This window comes from Mobula hypostoma, chromosome 2, assembly GCF_963921235.1.
Source record: "Mobula hypostoma chromosome 2, sMobHyp1.1, whole genome shotgun sequence".
Classification (NCBI taxonomy): domain Eukaryota; kingdom Metazoa; phylum Chordata; class Chondrichthyes; order Myliobatiformes; family Myliobatidae; genus Mobula; species Mobula hypostoma.
In genome coordinates, this window is record NC_086098.1 from 209,726,638 (window position 1) to 209,748,048 (window position 21,411).

A 21,411-nucleotide genomic window follows, 5' to 3' on the forward strand; every position below is an offset into this window, starting at 1 on the left:
TTGGCTCTGTTTGTATGCAGGTAGCAGAAGTAGAACCAAATGATCTGACTTGATAAAATATGGTCTCAGAAAGGAGTGACAGCCATTCCTTATTGTGGTGTAGCAGTGGTCTAGCGTGTTGAGACCTCTGGTGAAACAGGTTACGTGCTGGTGATAACTGGATAGGGATTTCTTCAAATCGACCTTGTTAAAGCCACCAACTACAATTGAAAGGTTCCTTAAGGTTGTTGTAGCCGGGGGAGTTAATGGGGACAATCTCCCACTACCTATTAAATGCTCCCAATGGCATGTGCCTTAAATAGCCTCTGACAACCAAGCCCAGCTCCTAGCCCGCACGTGTGGCTTAGCTACTGAGCCCGGGGGAACCATTTCTACTGACAGGAGAAGGGACAAAGGCGGATTACTGGCACCTTAAAACCAGTTGCTTCGGGTAGATGGGGCTCATCAACTGTGGTTGGCAGCTCATCGGGGAGAAGGAAAACTCTGATCTCAAACCTCCACTGCCTTGCGGCTATACCCACTCAAGGGAAAGGCTTCAGGAGTAAACCCCTAGGGAAATATCTGGAGCTGGAGTCCCTAAGGCAGTCCTACATTGAGTTCAACGCTGACTGGCAACTCCTGCAACTTTGCTGGTACAAGCTGTTTTGATCTCTGCCGTTCCTTTGGGTTCATCAGATGCATGGAGAGGGGGAGTTTGCTTCATGGGCGACAGCTTGGTCTCCATATCATACAGCCCAGGCTTGTGTATCTAGACAGCTAGGACACAATATCCATGGTTGACTCTAACCAAAAGAGGCCTCAGACTCAGAGATAATTTGAAATATGTCAGGATAGGCTGTTTCTTGTTTGCAGACAGCATCGTGCAGTTTCGTGAGTGCTTGTTTATCATCCGCCACTGGTGGTATGTAAACAGTGGTCAGAATCACGTATGAGAACTCCCAAGGGAAATAGAATTAAATACATTTAATTGTTAGTTGGTCTAAGTCAGGGGAACAAGTAGTCAAAATAACCCCAACACCCATGCACCAATGAGAATTGACTAAAAAGCATATGCCACAACCTCTTTCATAGAAACATAGAAAACCTACAGCACAATACAGGCCCTTCAGCCCACAAAGCTGTGCCGAACATGTCCTTACCTTAGAAATTACCTAGGGTTACCCATAGCCCTCTATTTTTCTGAGCTCCATGTACCTATCCAGGAGTCTCTTTACAGGCCCTATCATATCCACATCCACCACCATCACCGGCAGCCCATTCCACGCACTCACCACTCTCTGCATAAAAAACTTACCCCTGACATCTCATCTGTACCTGCTTCCAAGTACCTTAAAATTGTGCCCTCACGTGCTAGCCATTTCAGCCCTGGGAAAAAGCCTCTGACTATCCACACGATCAATGCCTCTCATCATCTGATACACCTCTATCAGGTCACCTCTCATCCTCCGTCACTCCAAGGAGAAAAGGCTGAGTTCACTCAACCTATTCTCATTAGGCGTGCTCCCCAATCCAGGCAACATCCTTATGTGCTGCTGTTGTGACTCCCGTCTCCCCTTCCCCCACCACCACTCCGCAGCCCCGTCTTCCTCAGATCCCACCGTCAACTCCTGGGCCCTCAGAGGCTCCATCTTCCTCTCACCCCAACCCTCCCCTCTCCACTGACACCCCCAGCCTCCCCCCTCCCTCCTCTGATCCCAGCTCTCATCCGTGCCGGGTCTTTACCATCCCCTCCGACCTTCAACTGTCGGAGGCAGAACGCTCTGTTCTCAGTAAGGGCAACACCTTTGTCCTCCTTCGCCCACACATCAGTGAGTTCCGTGTTCGCCACGATGCGGAACTCTTCTTCCGCTGTCTCCGTCTCCGAGCCTACTTCTTCGGCAAGGACTCTTCCACCCCCACCGATGACCCCTTCTCCCGTCTTCAACCCTCCTCTTCTTCATGGACACCCCGCTGTGGTCTTCTGCCTGCTCTGGATCTCTTTATTGCCAACTGCCGACGGGACATCAACCGTCTCGACTTCACCGCACCTTGTCCCCATTCCAACCTCACTCCTTCGGAACGCTCTGCTCTCCACTCCCTCCGCACTAATCCTAACCTTATTATTAAATCCGCTGATAAAGGGGGTGCTGTTGTAGTCTGGCGTACTGACCTCTACCTTGCCGAGGCACAGCGACAACTCGCGGATACCTCCTCTTATTTACCCCTCGATCGTGACCCCACTAAGGAGCACCAGGCCATTGTCTCCCACACTATCAACGACTTTATCCACTCAGGGGATCTCCCATCCACTGCTACCAACCTTATAGTTCCCACACCCCGCACTTCCCGTTTCTACCTCCTACCCAAGATCCACAAACCTGCCTGTCCTGGCCGACCTATTGTCTCAGCTTGCTCCTGCCCCACCGAACTCGTTTCTGCATACCTCGACACTGTTTTATCACCCCTTGTTCAATCCCTTCCGACCTATGTTCGTGACACTTCTCACGCTCTTAAACTTTTCGATGATTTTAAGTTCCCTGGCCCCCACCGCTTTATTTTCACCATGGATGTCCAGTCCTTATATACTTCCATCCCCCATCAGGAAGGTCTCAAAGCTCTACGCTTCTTTTTGGATTCCAGACCTAATCAGTTCCCCTCTACCACCACTCTGCTCCGTCTAGCGGAATTAGTCCTTACTCTTAATAATTTCTCCTTTTGCTCCTCCCATTTCCTCCAAACTAAAGGTGTAGCTATGGGCACCCGTATGGGTCCTAGCTATGCCTGCCTTTTTGTTGGGTTTGTGGAACAATCTATGTTCCGTGCCTATTCTGGTATCTGTCCCCCACTTTTCCTTCGCTATATCGACGACTGCATTGGTGCTGCTTCCTGCACGCATGCAGAACTCGTTGACTTTATTAACTTTGCCTCCAACTTTCACCCTGCCCTCAAGTTTACCTGGTCTATTTCCGACACCTCCCTCCCCTTTCTAGATCTTTCTGTCTCTGTCTCTGGAGACAGCTTATCCACTGATATCTACTATAAGCCTACTGACTCTCACAGCTATCTGGACTATTCCTCTTCTCACCCTGTCTCTTGCAAAAACGCCATCCCCTTCTCGCAATTCCTCCGTCTCCACCGCATCTGCTCTCAGGATGAGGCTTTTCATTCTAGGACGAGGGAGATGTCTTCATTTTTTAAAGAAAGGAGCTTCCCTTCCTCCACTATCAACTCTGCTCTTAAACGCATCTCCCCCATTTCACGTACATCTGCTCTCACTCCATCCTCCCACCACCCCACTAGGAATAGGGTTCCCCTGGTCCTCACCTACCACCCCACCAGCCTCCGGGTCCAACATATTATTCTCCGTAACTTCCGCCACCTCCAACGGGATCCCACCACTAAGCACATCTTTCCCTCCCCACCTCTCTCTGCATTCCGCAGGGATCGCTCCCTACACAACTCCCTTGTCCATTCATCCCCCCCATCCCTCCCCACTGATCTCCCTCCTGGCACTTATCCGTGTAAGCGGAACAAGTGCTACACATGCCCTTACACTTCCTCCCTTACCACCATTCAGGGCCCCAAACAGTCCTTCCAGGTGAGGCATCACTTCACCTGTGAGTCGACTGGGGTGATATACTGCGTCCGGTGCTCCCGATGTGGCCTTTTATATATTGGTGAGACCCGACGCAGACTGGGAGACCGCTTTGCTGAACATCTACGCTCTGCCCGCCAGAGAAAGCAGGATCTCCCAGTGGCCACACATTTTAATTCCACATCCCATTCCCATTCTGACATGTCTATCCACGGCCTCCTCTACTGTAAAGATGAAGCCACACTCAGGTTGGAGGAACAACACCTTATATTCCGTCTGGGTAGCCTCCAACCTGATGGCATGAACATTGACTTCTCTAACTTCCGCTAGGCCCCACCTCCCCCTCGTACCCCAGCTGTTACTCCTTTTTATACACACATTCTTTCTCTCACTCTCCTTTTTCTCCCTCTGTCCCTCTGAATATACCTCTTGCCCATCCTCTGGGTCACCCCTCCCCGTCTTTCTCCCTAGGCCTCCTGTCCCATGATCCTCTCGTATCCCCTTTTGCCTATCACCTGTCCAGCTCTCGGCTCTATCCCTCCCCCTCCTGTCTTCTCCTATCATTTTGCATCTCCCCCTCCCCCTCCAGCTTTCAAATCCCTTACTCACTCTTCCTTCAGTTAGTCCTGACGAAGGGTCTCGGCCTGAAACGTCGACTGCGCCTCTTCCTATAGATGCTGCTTGGCCTGCTGCGTTCACCAGCAACTTTGATGTATGTTGCTTGAATTTCCAGCATCTGCAGAATTCCTGTTGTTAACATCCTTGTAAATCTCCTCTGCACCCTTTCTATGGTTTCCACATCCTTCCTATAGTGAGGCGACCAGAATTGAGCACAGTACTCCAAGTGGGGTCTGACCAGGGTCCTAAACTCAATCCCACGAATCCTTACCAGAATTCGAGGTTTGATCTATTCCGAGATTCGGAGGATAGGTTTCCGACACATTTAGGTATATGTATTACATGCATTTCACGTCTGCTTATTCAAAAGAAAAAAAATCCTCATATTCATTTAGTTCCTGGATCACCTTGATTGTGTCATAACTTTTTCAAGCATGAAAAATCTGTAATGTAAACTACACACAAAATGCTGGAGGAATTCAGCATGTCAGGCAGCACCAATGAGGGGAATAAACTGTCAATGTTATAGGCCGAGACCCTCCATCTGGACTGTCAACTGTTCATTCCCCTGCATTGATTATGCTGCCTAACTTGTTGAGTTATTCCAGCATTTTGTACTTCTCAAGATTTCCAGCATCTGTAATTTGCAAAATCTTTTGTGTGTTTGTGTGTGTGTGTGTGTGTGTGTGTGTGTAAGTGTAAGTTATATTTATTTATTATTAATTCATCCTGGAGTTATTACTACAACTGAAGGTATATTGTTCACCTGTAATTTTCAACATGAATAAATAAAAGTTAAATTGAGATAAGATGAGCTATGTTGAATAATGTTGGCATTTTTGATTATGCTACTCAGCCAACCAATTCAAGATAAACAACAACAAGACAAGTCATTAAATATAATTTTAGAATGACATTTTGGCATGTGATATCATACAATAACAAATAAGGGCTGTTGTGAACATGCACAATAAATTTTATAAAATGTAAGAAAGTCTTTTATCTTATAACCTGTGGAAACTTTACAACAAAAATAAAAAGGGAAATTAATCCAAAATATTATAATTATAATTTTAGTAAAGCTTTCTAATCTTGATATCCTTCCTACTTGTCAATACATTCTAAGCATCATTGCAAGCAATATGTCATCGAGCCAACTGTTCTGAGTCTTCCTCTCCTTAGCTCAGTGATGATATATTCTACACAATTGTGATAATTTTCTACAAACCTTCTTCCACTGATTTAATATTTTCTGACTTCTCATAACAGAATGGAGCTAGGGCTTCCAACACCTGGATCTGCTGAGAGAGTTCCTCTAATATACAGTTCTCAATGACCAATACAGAATCAATTGATGAAAATCTCTGAAATGGAAACAAAATTATTCGTGAGGTTTAGGAACCAAGATATTATGAGGATCACATTTAAAAAGAATATGCAAGGTACACCAAATATGACGACAGGCAAAATGTACATAGTAAAATACACCTTGTAAACTGTATTCTTATCCAGCTTATCAACTTCATTAAATATTGTTACATCATTCATACTAGCCTAACAGTGTAGTTAAAGGGTTAATAGAATTCATGTGAAATAAGATCAAGAATAAGCCATACTGCCATCAAGCCTGCTCTGTCATACAATGACAGGTCTTTTACATCAAATTCACATTTTTCATCACACCCACACCCACATCCTTCCTTTTGCTCAAGTTCAAGGCTCTAAGGAGCAGAAACCTCTGTCCTTGCATATGCCTTAAGTGGCACATCAAGCCAAGTGCTGAATTATGGTGTTTACTAACTATTTTTCTTGTCCATTTTGAAAACTTTCAGATGAACGTATGAAAGTAGATTGTTGAAGCATCGTTTTTGGATGAATTAGTCTTTACAATATAAAGACACAGCTGGATGACATTAAATAAAAGCAAAAGAGAGAACTGAATTCTCTAAAGCTGTCCCTGAAGTGAACTATCTTCACTTCCTTCCCACTAGTGTCAGTGGTAAGGAAGCCAAATGCATTAATTTCAAGAGGACTAGAATATAAAAGCAAGGGTATAATTCTGAGGCTTTATAAAGCGCTAGTCAATCCATACTTGGAGTTTTTAAGCAGTTTTGGACTCCTTATCTAAGAAAAGATGTACTGGTCCAGAAGAGGTTCATGAAAATTATCCTGGGAATGAAAGGGTTAATGTATGAAGAGCTTTTGATGGCTGTTGACCTGTACTCACTGGAATTTAGAAGAATGAGGGGGATATCTTATTGAATATTGAAAGATGCAAATAAAGAGGATGTGGAGAGGTTGTTTCCAGTAGTGGGAGAGTCTAGGATCAGACAGCACTGCCTCAGAATACAAAGACTTTCCTTTAGAATAGGGATGAGGAGGTATTAATTTAGCCAGAAGATGGTAAATCTGTGGAGTTCATTGCCACAGACAGCTATGGAGGCCAAGTCATTATCTATATTTAAAGTGGAGTTTGATAGGTTCTTAATTAGTCAGCGTATCAGAGGTTATGGAGAGAAAGCAAGAGAAGGGGGTTGAGAGGGATGATAAGTCAGCTATGGTGGAATGGCAGATCAGACTCAAAGGGCCAATTGGCCTTATATCTGCTCCTATGTCTTATGGTCTTATCCCAAATACAGAGATGCAGATTATTTCATGTTGTCCTTGCTTCAAACAACTATGATGGTTTGGACAAATAATTATCATTATAGCGGGTCATGTGAGCTGTCCCAAACACAGAATAGGCAATGTACTTCGCTTGTCTCTGCCTCTAACACTCATTGGACAAATAGTTACCAATGTAACTGGTAAGATAGCAAATAAACAGAAATTGACTTCACAGAGACCTATCTGGCCTCACATTATATTACAAAGCTTGGAAAGAGTTGATACTCAGAAAAATCTCTAATTCACCACAAGCAGCATTTTCTTTCTAAAATTCCCTTTGCTTTCTCTGTCCTGAATTGGGAAGATAGAACGGCACAGCTAATGGATCCACAGTGGATTTTTATTTATTGTTGGCAAAATTTGCATTTAAACAAAACGAGATGAAATCAGAATTGTTGTGCTCATCCTGATTACATGCAGATCACTGATAGGCTGGACATTCAGGGAAATTACACGTGTAAAGCAGTGTGTCTCCAGTAAAATTTGTAATTGGTTTATTATTGTCACATGTGCTGAGTGAGGTACATTTTCGCTTGCCGTCATATAGATTGTTTTAAAAACATAACTGCATAGAGGTAGTAAAAAGAGGAAAGCAATAACAGAATGCAGAATTACAGTTATAAAGAAAGTGCAATACAGGAAGACAAAAAGGTACAAGTACCATGACGTGGTAGTTTGTGAGATCAAGAGCACCTTTAACATACAAAAGGTTCGTTCAAGTGTCTGATAACAACAGGATAGAAGTATATTTTCCTGCTAATATATTTCCTGTTACATCATTCACCATTGGTTCCTTTTACCCTGACAAGAGAATTCATATTTGAATACATAGATTGCGTTTTCACTGAACTCTCAAACACCCATGTCAGCAATAACAAATATCCTACAGTAATTCTCAGAGGAATAATGATCCAAAGATATCCTGCCAAGGGAGAGATTAGGAATCATGACCAAATGCTTAATTAAAGTCAAGATTTTAGAAAGGGTTTTAAATGAGATGACAGAGGAAGTGAGGCAAAGTGTATAGGGACAGAATTCAGACTACAATGTTGAAAATATCACCACTGGATCAAAGAAAGAATCTGTGCATAGAAGGCCTGAACTGGAAAATTACTCATATGCAATGCTATTTAAACTTCAAAATGGAAGCTCACATTTGAGGCAGTGGAGTTACAAAACCGATGTTGGTCTATAGGAGCTCGTGTGATGAGGGAAGTTCATTCATAACAGCATAGAATTACTAATGAAGTGGTTGAACAGACAAGATGGAGTTTTGGTGGAGAGAGAATTACTATGACAAGTTCACCAAGGATGGTTCAATATAAAATGTAGTGGGGCAAAGACTGAGGATAAAATGAAGCTATAAGCAGTAGTGAGGTGGGGTTGTGAAGCTAATGAGGAATGAAGGATTGGAAGCTCTGTTTGGTTACAGGTAGATTGTCAGTGTTGTAAATTAACATTCAGTCTGAAGTGGTAGCCAGAGGGGGGTGGGAGATGGAATCAGGTGAAAAAGATATTGAATTTGTGGCGGAGATTGAAAACTGACTTAAGAATTTAAATACTTAATGTAAGGAAACAATACTTCTTTCAAGATAGCAACTGAGTTAAAGCAAGAAAGGTGATAGTGGATGTCATCAACGTGCATGCAGAAGGTGAACCCACAGTTGTGGATTTTGTCATTCCAGATATATGTAACCAGGTGACCGTCGGATCTTATTCAGTATCGTTAAAAGTGTACTTAGGCATCCATCCGGGTAACGCTAGAATAGTTCTCTATGCCTTTAAGGGAGACGGTGATGTCATTACGCATGCGCGGGATAGTGGGGAGACCATTTTGCTTTCTGCTGAAGATGTGGTAGGGTGTTGGAATTGGGTTCCTCCCGGAGTGTGCTGGGCATGGTGAGGAAAGGTGAGCATTAATTGACAATATCCATGTGCATTTGTTTATGCTTGTTGGCGGATCGAGAATATCAGTAATTTGACATGTTTTACATATGGATGCTTTAGATTTCCACGAGTGAAGGAACCAATGCTGGGTAGCGTGGCTTATACGAAGTTCCTCACCATCCAAGTAGGTCAGTCTTCCTGCAATTTAACTACCAGGCAATACCTTGTAAAAGTTGTGCCAAAGTGTACCTTTTGTCTAACTTTATTGTATCAGGACTGATTGTGCAGGTAACCGCGTCACGTGAATGTTTAGTCTCTGTTCAGAAGTTCAGCACGTGTGTACGTCTTAGATGAGATGTATTCGCTTAGATTTTTCGCTGTTATGTATAAGATGCAGGATGGGTGGGATTCTAATGTTGTTTGTACAGTATTGTGTTCCTTCAGGATTGTCACTACCTTATTAGTTCTGGTATTTTTTATACTGTTTACGCAATTCTGTCCATACACAAGGGTGTGGATCAAAAGTTAAGATTGTAGTGGCAAGAACTGGTTGTAAATTTGTTCGTTTTGTTTCGCGACCCTCTTCTGGCACTTAAACAGGTAAAACAGATACAGGAATTAAAACCCTAGCAACTGAATTAAATGAAGAAAGGTGATAGTGGATGTCATCAACATGCATGTGGAAGGTGAACACACAGTTGTGGATTTTGTCATTCCAGATATATAACACTAAAAAAATGAAGTGGATGGAGAATCCTAAGGAAATGCAACGGGACTTGGGAGTCCTCGTACAGGATTCCCTTAAAGTTAACCTCCAGGTTGAGTCGGTAGTGAAGAAGGCGAATGCAATGTTGGCATTCATTTCTAGAGGAATAGAGTATAGGAGCAGGGATGTGATGTTGAGGCTCTATAAGGCGCTGGTGAGACCTCACTTGGAGTACTGTGGGCAGTTTTGGTCTCCTTATTTAAGAAAGGATGTGCTGACTTTGGAGAGGGTACAGAGAAGATTCACTAGAATGATTCCGGGAATAAGAGGGTTAACATATGAGGAACGTTTGTCCGCTCTTGGACTGTATTCCTTGGAGTTTAGAAGAATGAGGGGAGACCTCATAGAAACATTTCGAATGTTAAAAGGCATGGACAGAGTGGATGTGGCAAAGTTGTTTCCCATGATGGGGGAGTCTAGTATGAGAGGGCATGACTTCAGGATTGAAGGGCGCCCTTTCAGAACAGAAATGTGAAGAAATTTTTTTTAGTCAGAGGGTGGTGAATCTATGGAATTTGTTGCCACGGGCAGCAGTGGAGGCCAAGTCATTGGGTGTCTTTAAGGCAGAGATTGATAGGTATCTGAGTAGCCAGGGCATCAAAGGTTATGGTAAGAAGGCGGGGCAGTGGGACTAAATAGGATAAAATGGATCAGCTAATGATAAAATGGCGGAGCAGACTCGATGGGCCGAATGGCCTGCTTCTGCTCCTTTGTCTTATGGTCTTATGGAAATGCACTGAGTAAAGTACTCTGTTTCGAGATAGGAATACATAGGAGCATGTTCTTGAAAAATAAATTCTGTGACAGGAAATATTATAGCATATCTCAACACTCTGAATAAGCATTTTATGAATTCTTTTAGAGTGAATTTCCAAGATCTGAACATCATAATGCTGGGATTACTTGTACTATGAATAATACCTGTAGAAGCCTCTTGCATATCTGCAGATGTATTAAAAGGATGTTATCAAGACACTGGTTCCTTGATGTTAGGGGAAATGATCCTGCTGCAGTAATTCCTAAATCTCCACTCTTGGTAAACTGACAAACATTACCTTTATTGTATGTGCCATATCTGTAAAACAGGGGAGTATAAATGAAAAATAAATTGTAACAAACACTTCTCACAGCAATCAAGCAATTAAATTTTAGAATTTAATTAAGATCATAAGATATAAGAGCAGAATTAGGCCATTTAGCCCATCAAGTCTGCTCTGCAATTTTCCTCTCAGCCCCAATTCTCCCTGTATCCCTTCATGCCCTATCAACCGCTGCCTTAAATACACAAACAGACTTGGCCTCCACAGCTGCCTATGGCAAAGAATTCCACAGATTCACCACTCCCTGGCTGAAGAAATTCCTCCTGAACTCTGTAGTAAAAGGACGCCCCTTTATTCTGAGGCTGTGTCGTCTGGTCTTAGACTCTCCCACCATAGAAAACATCCTCTCAACATCCACTCTATCAAGGCCTTTCAGCACTTGATAGGTTTCAATGAGGTCAACCCTCATTCTTTTAAATTCTAATGAATACAGGCCCAGAGCCATCACATGCTCTTCATGTGACAAGCCACTCAATCCTGGAATGATTCATGAATCTCACAGCAGTCAAGATATTTTAGAATTTAATTAAAAATAAGGAAACCCTAGTTGGGACTAAAACATAAGAATTTATTTAAAAGCATATAATTGCAGTAAAAAAACATTGCGGCCTAATTCATGTGAATCAAATATACAGCATTCAGTAATGTTCCAGTTGCCCATCTAATCGTCTTACTAATTTGGTTTTCTTGACCAGTTATATGTTTTTTCAATTTAATTTCACTTTAAGTCCTAAATTATTGATCTAGTTTTGGACCAGAGCTAATTATTGTAATTTTATTTTCTTTTTTAGAGGTACATAGCACAGGAATTTGGTCCACACTGTCCATGCCACCCACCAAGTAATCATCTATACCAATAGCATTTACGTGCCTTGGTGATTGAAACAGCTCATCCAGATAACTTTTTGGATGTTGTGACATGTGTGCCTCTTCAATTTTTTCCTTCAACCCTTGATTCTTTCTCAACTATCTGTAATTAGTTCTTGAAAAGAACATAGAACAGTGCAGCACAGGAAAAGGCCCATCAGGCTAAAAATCTGCGCCAAACACAATGCTGCATTAAACTAACACTCTTCTATCTGCACCTGACCCACATCCCTCCATTCATTGTATATTCAAATGTCTATCTGTTTCTTAAACATCTCTATCATATCTGCTTCTACCACTCCCCTTGAAGCCTATTTCAAGTATTTACCACTCTCTATACAAAAAAAAACCTGCCTCACATATCTCCTTTAAACTTTCCTTCTTTCATCTTAAAGCATATCCTCTAGTACTTGACACTTCTACCCTGGGAGAAATATTCTGACTGTTTATCTATGCCTATTATAATCTTATAAATTTCTATCGGGTCTCTCTTCAGCCTCTGACTCCCCCCCAAGAGAAAGCAATCCAAGTTTGTCCCACCTTTTCATATGTATCATAACCCCTAGTCCAAGCAACATCCTGATAACGTCTTCTGCACTCTCCCTGAAGCCTCCAATTTCTTCCTGTACCTGATATCACCTTCTTCCTTGTACTAATGTTCCAATGTTTGAGTATGATTATTCAGAAAGTACCATGTTATTTATTCTTTTCACTCTGATGTTAGATGCCCTGTTTCTCTCACTATGACTAGGGGTACTCTGCCAATTTTTTTTTTTTGGCTGAACAGTACAGAGGAAAGCCTAAATAAATATACTCTGTCATAAGAAATACTAGCCCACTCTAATTCTTGCTACTGTACTTTCATTATAATCCTAAATTTAGGTTTCTTGTTACCTGTAGAAATAATGATTTTCATACTTGTCTTCTCATAATTGTAGCCTCTCTTCATAAGTTGACTGATTAAACCTTGGTTTCATCCTGTTGGACTTATATTCTACCCCTTCCAAGGCCCACTATCTCATGGAGCACACACAAAATGCTGGAGTTACTCAGCAAGTCATGTAGCATCAATGGAGGGGAATAAACGGTTGATGTTTTGGGCTGAGACCCTTCATCAAGATCATCTCACCTACGTTTTAGTGCCTCTCACCAATTGTACCCCTTAAGTTTTTGTGCTTTTGGATGAGTAGGGCTCCAGACATCTGAAGCATTGCTTCCTCAATTTCACATTCAGCCTCCTTGATGAGAAAAGCCAAAATACCATTTCCCTTTCGGATGATCACTTCAGCCTCTGTACTATTTTTAGTAATCTGCATATATGTATACCTACATTGTGTGGCACCTCCTCAGCTCTTAGCACCTCACCACAGTCTGTTTTTCTTGGTTCCAAAGAGACTGATCTAAACATAAGTTTATATCAAGTGTAATTTTGTTCACATACTGCACTTGATTTACCATGCTCCATTGCAAGTTCTTATATCCTTATTCATAATTCACTCTGCCTCCTAACTTAATGTACTTGCAAACTAGGACATGAACTCAAATCATTTATATATTTGTGAAAGCCCAAGGCCTTCTAAATAAAGCTACTGATCATGTCAATCCAAAATCACACAGAGATATAATGGAAAAAAAACTGCTTTCTTTATTGTGCAAACATAAAAAAAACTAAAATAAAACCTTATCCCTCCAACTGAGGTAACCAGGGCTTGTACTAATGTAAAATTATGCATCTGTGAGGTAAAATAAGATAAACAAAAGGCTAAATAACCTTGGCATTCAATTTTATGTTGACTAAAACATACTTGCTTAGAAATAATTTGGCACAATTTAATGTCACAGAATAGTTCTATTGTTCATGGGCATGTCACTTCAAATGTCAGAGCTGATAGTCAATTAGGCACATCCCTTCACCTCATCTGCAGCATGTTCAGGAGTGAAGAGGGCCAGCAATTAGAGCTCAGGCCTGATCAGAAGGGAATGACTAGAGATCAGGGACTGCTGGTGACCTGCTAAGTTAGAGTGATGGTGTGTAGTCAGAGATTGGGAGCCAATGGGCAGAGGGAGCCAAGAGGGTTCCACTGTTGGGAAGAGGGCAAAGAAGCAACCTTGAGATTTTGAAGGTTGAGGCTAAATAGTGCATGGATACGTGGTCAGGTCTTGAGGGGATTACTAGTCAGTGCAGTCTGATAGAGCCGTTAAGGTTTCCAGGGGAATTTTAAGTTATAATAAAATATTAAATGGACTGGAATATTAACACCGGTTTGAAACCTGTTCCATGATGCCCCTTGATATAGCTAGAAGTGACCGACTGCAATTGTTCCTTCGAACAAAGTGATATTAATTTACCAGGAAAGGTGAATGGCTAATCCAGCAAGTGCACAGTAATGTAATGGTGGGTTTGCAAGAAGTTCATGAATAGAGTTGTAGAATTTGACATGGAAGTTAACAAATTTCACAACACTTGTCGGTGATAATAAACCTGATTCTGATTCTGGAAAACATCATAATTGCAATCATCTTTGGAACTAAGCATGTTTCCACCATGTGGTCGAACTGAATATCATCATGTAACAATTCCTTGACCTTAAAGCACAGTTGTCAACTTTATTGTTACTTACTTTACATGCTTCATCCTAACACTCCCATTGCATGAAAGATTATCTTCAAGTGAGTCAGCATTTAGGAAATTGAAGCTTTCTAGGACTGTTTCAACACTTAGACTGATAGTAGATGCATTTTTGCTCTCTGTAACTTCTTTCTGTTTATAAAAAAGAATGCAGACTTTAATACAAAAGTGTTCCAATTGTTCAGTCCGATCTTTAATAGTTACTGAAAATAATGGGATACACTACTTGTTTATAAATAGCTTCCACATTATATAGTAATGACACCATAAATTCTATTCATTTCTAAGTTCTTTTTAGAGGATTGGGCTGCATTTTTCAATTGTATTTATTTGTCTACAACCGGTAATTTTCAAAATATTTACTCTCTTATCTGACGAATTTAGCAAATTTATTCTCAAGCTTCATTAAGGTTGTTAATGCCAAGGGTAGTAGGGTGAAAAGCTCCTATTAAATGTTCCCAATGACGTGCATCACTAATAGCCTCTGACAAGCAGGTACAGCTCCTGACCTTTGCATATGGCTGAGCAACTAATCCTGGCGGAACCGTTTCTACTGACAGGAGAAGGGGCGTCACCTTAAAACTTATCACTTCAGGCAAATGGAGCTTGTCAGCCGTGGTTGGCAGCTCATCTAGGAGAAGGAAAGCTCTGATCTCAAACCTCCACTGCTTTGAAGCTGTACCCACTCACGGGGAAGACGTTGTGTGTAAACCCCGAGGAAAAACCTGGAGCTGGAGTCTCTAAGGCAGTCCTACGTTGAATTCAATACTGACTGGTAATACCTGCCATGCCACTGGTGCCAAATTGTATCAGTCTCTGCTGTTCCTTTAGATTCATCAGCTGCGTGGAGAGGGGGAGCCAGCTGTGTGGACAGCAACTTGCTCTCCATGTAGCACTGCTCTGGCTTGCATATCATGTAGACAGCTGGGATGCAACAGCTATGGCCAACCCTCATCAACGGAGGCCCTCAATAAGTTCAGAGTATAAAATACTCAAATTAGAGTAAGAATTGTAACGTAGTTTGGAAAACATATTGCATGTAATAAATAAAATGGTCTTTAAGGAAGAATCAAGATAAAGGTAGCGAAGGTGAAATAGTGCAAAGTATTAATGACCAGAAAGTACTTGATACCAAATTTGTATTTGTATTTTTCTCAGACTTTTGACAATATTTCTGCCTTACTAAGGAGCTGATCATTGGAGACAAGGATAACATTGACAGTCAATAATTAAACCATTAATATGTTTCCTAAATACATTCGTAAGGCCAGTGATGTTGTAGGGATGGAACTGGACTCCCTGACGGCGGTGTCCGAAAAGAGGATGCTGTCCAAGTTGCATGCCATCTTGGACAATGTCTCCCATCCACTACATAATGTACTGGGTGGGCACAGGAGTACATTCAGCCAGAGACTCATTCCACCGAGATGCAACACAGAGCGTCATAGGAAGTCATTCCTGCCTGTGGCCGTCAAACTTTACAACTCCTCCCTTGGAGGGTCAGACACCCTGAGCCAATAGGTTGGTCCTGGACTTATTTCCTGGCATAATTTACATATTACTATTTAACTATTTATGGTTTTATTACTATTTAATTATTTATGGTGCAACTGTAATGAAAACCAATTTCCCCCAGGATCAATAGACTATGACTATGACTATGTATAATATTGAAAATACAAGAATTTAATATTTATACAATGTTCACCTATTGGCTGTATTGACAATATAATTTCCTGCCAGAATTTCTGTATTACCTGTCAATGTTTGCATTTTTTCCTGTAGAAATCAGTGATCTCAAACATTCCTCAAAAAACATAATAAGTGTGATGCTCGTTATCGGACCAATTTTCATTTTCGGCAAAGAGCCTTAAATTAGGGGCACACCTAAAGGCTAACCTTGTTTCCATGGGATCTTGCTAGGTACAAACGAGTGCAACAAAGTAGGGAGAGACCTGATCAGAGACAAGGAATCCCAGTCTGAGAATTACTTCATTTAGAACCTGGCAGAACATTTATAATTTGGTACACTGAGTCAGGCCAGATGTCCTGGAGCAGAAGAACAGGTTAAGAAGCCTTACCATTCAGTACATGCCCTTTCTCTTTTCTACCATCAGGGAAGAGATACACAAGCATGAAGACTCACACTAAATGATTTCGAAACAACTTCACTGCCTCCACTATCAGATTTTTGAATGCTTTATCATGTAAGTAATAATAAACCTGACTCTGATCTGCTGAGTATTTCCATCCTTTCAGTTGTTTTTCATTAAATAAAACTCAGATTTGACAATAAAATATGCTTAAAGTAAGTTAGATTATCTCTTTACAGTATCTGCAAAATATTAAATGGTTAAAGAACATAAAATAAAAAATCCCAAGCACTTGCAAGCTAAGTTAAATACCATTCAACAGATTTAAGTTTAGAGCTGCCATAATTGATTAGAACCCAGCTATGGGTAAATAGCCCTACTGCCTTGTGGGCAGCCTCAGGAGAGACAATGGGAGTAAACCCAGACAGAAAATCATTAAACATCCTTCCAGCAGCCCCTGCAGCTAAGCTGGTGCCAAACGTATTGCTTCATAAGCTTTCCTTTGGACTACACTGGCGAGGCCGAGAGGGGGATCTTGATGACTAGGCATCTCAGGATCTCCATACTTTCCACTCAGACTTGTGATGATAATCATCATCACCCGTTGTCCTTCGAGACAGATGGATGCCAACAAACAAATGAATTGATTAGAGAATTACAGCTGGGTACTCATGAACAAATAACATTGTTTTGTCACAAATCCTGATGGTTATAAAAGACCAAGAGTGGGATGCTTTAGAATGTAAACGCGAGAGAATAAGTGAAAACCTTCCAAGTTTATGCTTAATATATTAAAATATATACCTTTTCACTGCGAGCTCATGAGAATATTGTTTTTCTTTATAACTCAGAGATGAAGGTAACACTTGGAGGAAAATAAAATCATACTTACTAAATTGCTTTAGAAGTAGATTACTTTGGTTTCAACTTTGGCCTGTATAACATAGGCATTTACAGAGCAGAAATGAATCCATATACACTGACCAAAGCACATTATCATCAAGAAATATTAATTTACTTATTGACAGAAATCACTACCATAATATTGAATTCTGGACAAATCAGGCCATTAAATTACTGGGAGATGCAAGTATCTTTGGTCTCCAATCATTTAGAAATCTTGTCTGTTGCACCATAATACCCAAGTGATTTGATATTTCTGACTCTTCTGTCATAGTTGTCCACCACTTCCTCACAATGACATTCTTACAGATTGAAATAATTTGAGTGTGTTTTATTTTATCTCATTCTGTTCACTTCTCAAATTTCAAGGCATGGAAACAAAATCTTGAAAACTATATTCAAATTTCTGATTTCTCAGAACTTTCTGTTCCTAATTGGTCGATGACTTAATTTCACATAACACAGAACATCAAACACTACAGCGGAGTACAGGCCCTTCAGCCCATGATGCTGTGCCGACCCTTTAACTTACTCTAAGATCAACCTAACCCTTCACTCCAATTTTGTACCAGTGGCTGTTTACGCTTTCATGTTTAAAAAGATTACCATTTTGTATTTATTTAATCTAAATATATCTTTTCGGATGCACGTTTTCCTGAAATACTGGCCCCAATATTTGAACTTGTTATTAAAATACTTGTTTTAATCACTCTACCTTAAGAATATCTCCTAAGTGCAGAACCTGTCGCTCTAGATTTTGTAATTCTTTGTGGTTTCTGTGATCTGCCCTTAGAGTAATCAATATTTCTTGAAGGATGATTCCAATATCTACCGAAATGTAATCTGTCTTGGAATTTTCAGAACAGACTGAAGTGTTTTTTTTGTGTTTACAGGATGTCGTTGATCTCTGTGAACTGAATAGATCTGTAGGTTCTGTGCTCCAGACTCGATAAGTTGACTCCTGTCCAGCAGGTTTCTCAGTGGGCCACTGAAACCTCGGCTGTGGTCCTACGTGAAAAATGGATTCTGTCAAAGCTGAACAACTTTGAAATCGTCTGGCTTGTAGTGAATCATTCTGAAACTCCCTTTGATCAGGAGGTTTTGGTTCTGCATGTGTTGATTGCAGAGTTTTTTCTGTAAAAAGACCATCCTGGAAGCTTTGGGAGAATTCCCTGTGTGCTTCTTGGAAAGCTAATGAATCATGCCTATTGTCACTGGCTCCTTGTTTATCTATATTTGCATAATTATAAAATTTTTCATTTTCAGGCACAGATGACAAATGTGTATTGTGGAAGCAATTTCCTGAGTGATTAAAAATGAAAGTTCCTTTTGTTTCCTGATGTAATGTAGGCAGTTTGTCCTCTTGTCCAATGTTTCTCTTGCAACAGAATAGAAAACAGAAAATTAATACATCCATTCATAATGAAAGTATTAAGATACAACAAAGTTATTACTGAGATGTATATATTTACTATAAAGATTCTTTTCAGCTTGTCAATTTGATAAAAACCTATGATAATAGAATCTACATTTAAAAGTCAACACCTGGCATCCATTTCCTTTTTGGATTAATTTTAATTTTCCATTCTGACTGCCAAAGGTTAGAGAAGTGAACTACAATAAAATATCCTTGTAGTGATACTTACAGAGAAGTACTTGTCCTTGAAGCTGGGGGTGCTGGGAGGTGTCCAGTTGTACACAGAGCCTTTACGACTTGGCCAAGAGAATTTGGATACTGAGCCAGATGTTACTGATATCTCATCAGCATCAAATGGACTATGGTGAAGTAATGAGTAAAAGTAAAATTAAAAACAGTAAATAAATAAAACCCCAACATAGTTTCTGAATATGTCTGGAAACAAAACACTACATTACGTCAGATTATATTTTTTCTGCATTTGTTCATTTAGATAGGTCATAAGATATAGGAGCAGAATTAGGCATTCAGCTCATCGTATATGCTTTTCCAATCAATCATGGCTGATTTTGTTTATCAAACTCATTCTCCTGCCTTCTCTCTGTAACCCTTAACCCCTTAGTCCCCTTACCAATAAAGAATTAGTCAATCTCTGCCTTAAATAACTTGTTGCAATGACTTGTCCTCCACAGCCCTTTACAACAGACTAGGTAATCTTTACCATATGGCAGAGTTTTACAGAAGAATGTAACATTATATTCACAAATATGAACAGCAAGCATGAGCTTCTTTATTATTCCTTAAGGGATGTTTCATATTGCAAACAATATAAGACCTTAAGTGCGTTCCTAAATGCAGGAAGTGTGAAAATATAGAGGATACACCTCCAAAATGAGATTTTGTTTCTCATCTGATTTTGGGTCTGTTCCATTGTGTGGTATAAGACGTACAACAGTTTGGAACTTTCAATTCATTCATGAAGAAATAACTGTATTAACATGTTAAAGATTTATTTTATTAGCTCACTGAAAAATGCATCAAATTCATGAATAATCTGCTCCAGTTTGACATTTTATTGATATTTATTTTATTTAGTGATACAGTCCAGAGAAGGGCCTTCTGGCCCTTTAAGCCATGTTGCCCCAGTAACCCACCATCCTGATTAGCCCTTACCTAACCTAATGAGCTGTAATAGCATCACCCCAACCACTACTTCTATCAGTACATGACATGTATGCAGCACAGCTCCCAATTAAAGCCTACAGTAGAAGCAGTGCAGGGATAGGGAATAGATTTAAAGGTTGTAGTACAGCTACTAGGACTTGATGTTTCAATCCCTATGGTAAGTCGGCACTCTCGATGTTGGCAGTGGGCTTGGAGTGGTGACAAGGAGGGAGGGTAGGTACGTCATCAATGACCTTGATGTTCGTTGATAAGCCCACAACGTCTCCAGAGGGCTCAACGGTGCTACCTGGCATCCCAGATACATCCCTCTCAGTTCCATACCCTCCTGTCTTCAATTTGCAGCCCAGTTGTTGTCTTTCCTTTTAATCCAAATCCAATTGCTGCTTTCGACAAGGACTTGATTGCTTGTTGGAGGGAGTGACCCCTCACCCCCATCTCCTTCAATAGATTGGTCGTAGATGTAGCAACGAATCCCCTGCATCCCACTTCTACAGGGAAAATCTTGGTGTTCCAGCCATTTTGGGCAGCTTCAGTTGCCAGTTCAGAGTACTTGGTCTTTTTCCTCTCATAAGCTTCTTCGACACCATCTTCCCATGGTACTGTCAATTCCACAACAAATGCCAGCTTGGCTGTTGTGGACCACAGGACCATGTCTGGCTGGAGTGTTGTAGCCGCGATGTCTAGGGGAAACACAAGCTTTTTTTCCAAGTCCACGTCCATTTTCCAATCCCGAGCAACCCGCAGAATGCTTACATCTTTTGATGTTGTATGGTACTCTGGAGGTTGGCCTGCTGGTACAAAGCGTGTGATGTGGACATTTCCTGCCGATGTTTGTGGGAGAGCATTTGTGGTGATTCACGTCTGTTCCAAGATTGATGCCAGCTGTATGAGAACTTGGTTATGCTGCCAAGTGTACCGCCCCGGGTGAGGCTCATGGTGCATCCTGTTAAAATGTGCCTTAGTAATCCAGGTGCTTGACAAAGGGAGCAAGCGGGGTCTTCTCCCCACCACTGGTTCAGGTTCTGGGGTGTGGGTAGGAAGTCATAAGTGGCTCTGATGACAAAACTTAGCCGAGATCCCTCCACCTCCCAGATGTCACGCCAGCTAAGTTTCCTCTTTTCCAGGCTCTCCCAATTAGTCCCTTGGCCCTGCTCGGCCCTGGTGTTTCGCTCAGCCTCCTCCTGTCTTCTCAACTCATCCACCACGAGCCGTCTCTTCTGCACTGATGTTGCCTTGTGCCATTGAGGAGTTTTTGGGACGGGAGCGAGACCGGCTGTCCCATGTTGGATTTGGCCAACCACATCCTTGAAGCGAAGAGCAGACTTAGCACTCTGAACGGCTTCAGATGGTGTCCACTTCCTCCCCGTTGCCACACAAGGGGGCCGCTGTTCGAGTAACAGTATCTTCAGATTCAGTGAGGAACATGACCAACCTTGCTTTGGTGCATTTGAATTCTTCCAAAGACTTGCAATTGGTAATTCCAATTTGCCGTTCCCGTACAGTCCTACAGGACTTAAGCATCGTGGAAGTCCAAGCCACTGTTCTACATGTGCGCTGATCACTCTTTCGAGCTTTTCAACCTTGCTGATGGGGATTTCATACACTGTTAAAGGTCACATGAGTCTTGGGAGTATGCTGAACTGGAAGTACCACAGCTAGAGTTTTCCTGGCAGCAAGGTCTTACTGATGTGAGCTACGTACATGA

The 21,411-nt window shown here is 41.4% G+C and overlaps 1 protein-coding gene across 7 annotated transcripts in view; it reads right to left on the bottom strand.

The window, feature by feature from the left end:
* Positions 1-21,411, bottom strand: part of ripor3 (RIPOR family member 3) — a 196,006-nt gene that overhangs the window by 29,222 nt on the left and 145,373 nt on the right. For all 7 annotated transcript variants that reach the window (XM_063041464.1, XM_063041459.1, XM_063041458.1 and 4 more), the window contains 5 exons: positions 18,751-18,880; positions 17,820-18,482; positions 14,101-14,240; positions 10,434-10,587; positions 5,421-5,556 (listed from right to left, as the gene is read on the bottom strand). In XM_063041464.1, coding sequence (XP_062897534.1) covers positions 5,421-5,556; positions 10,434-10,587; positions 14,101-14,240; positions 17,820-18,482; positions 18,751-18,880 — 1,223 coding nt within the window. The remainder of the gene's footprint in view (positions 1-5,420; positions 5,557-10,433; positions 10,588-14,100; positions 14,241-17,819; positions 18,483-18,750; positions 18,881-21,411) is intronic.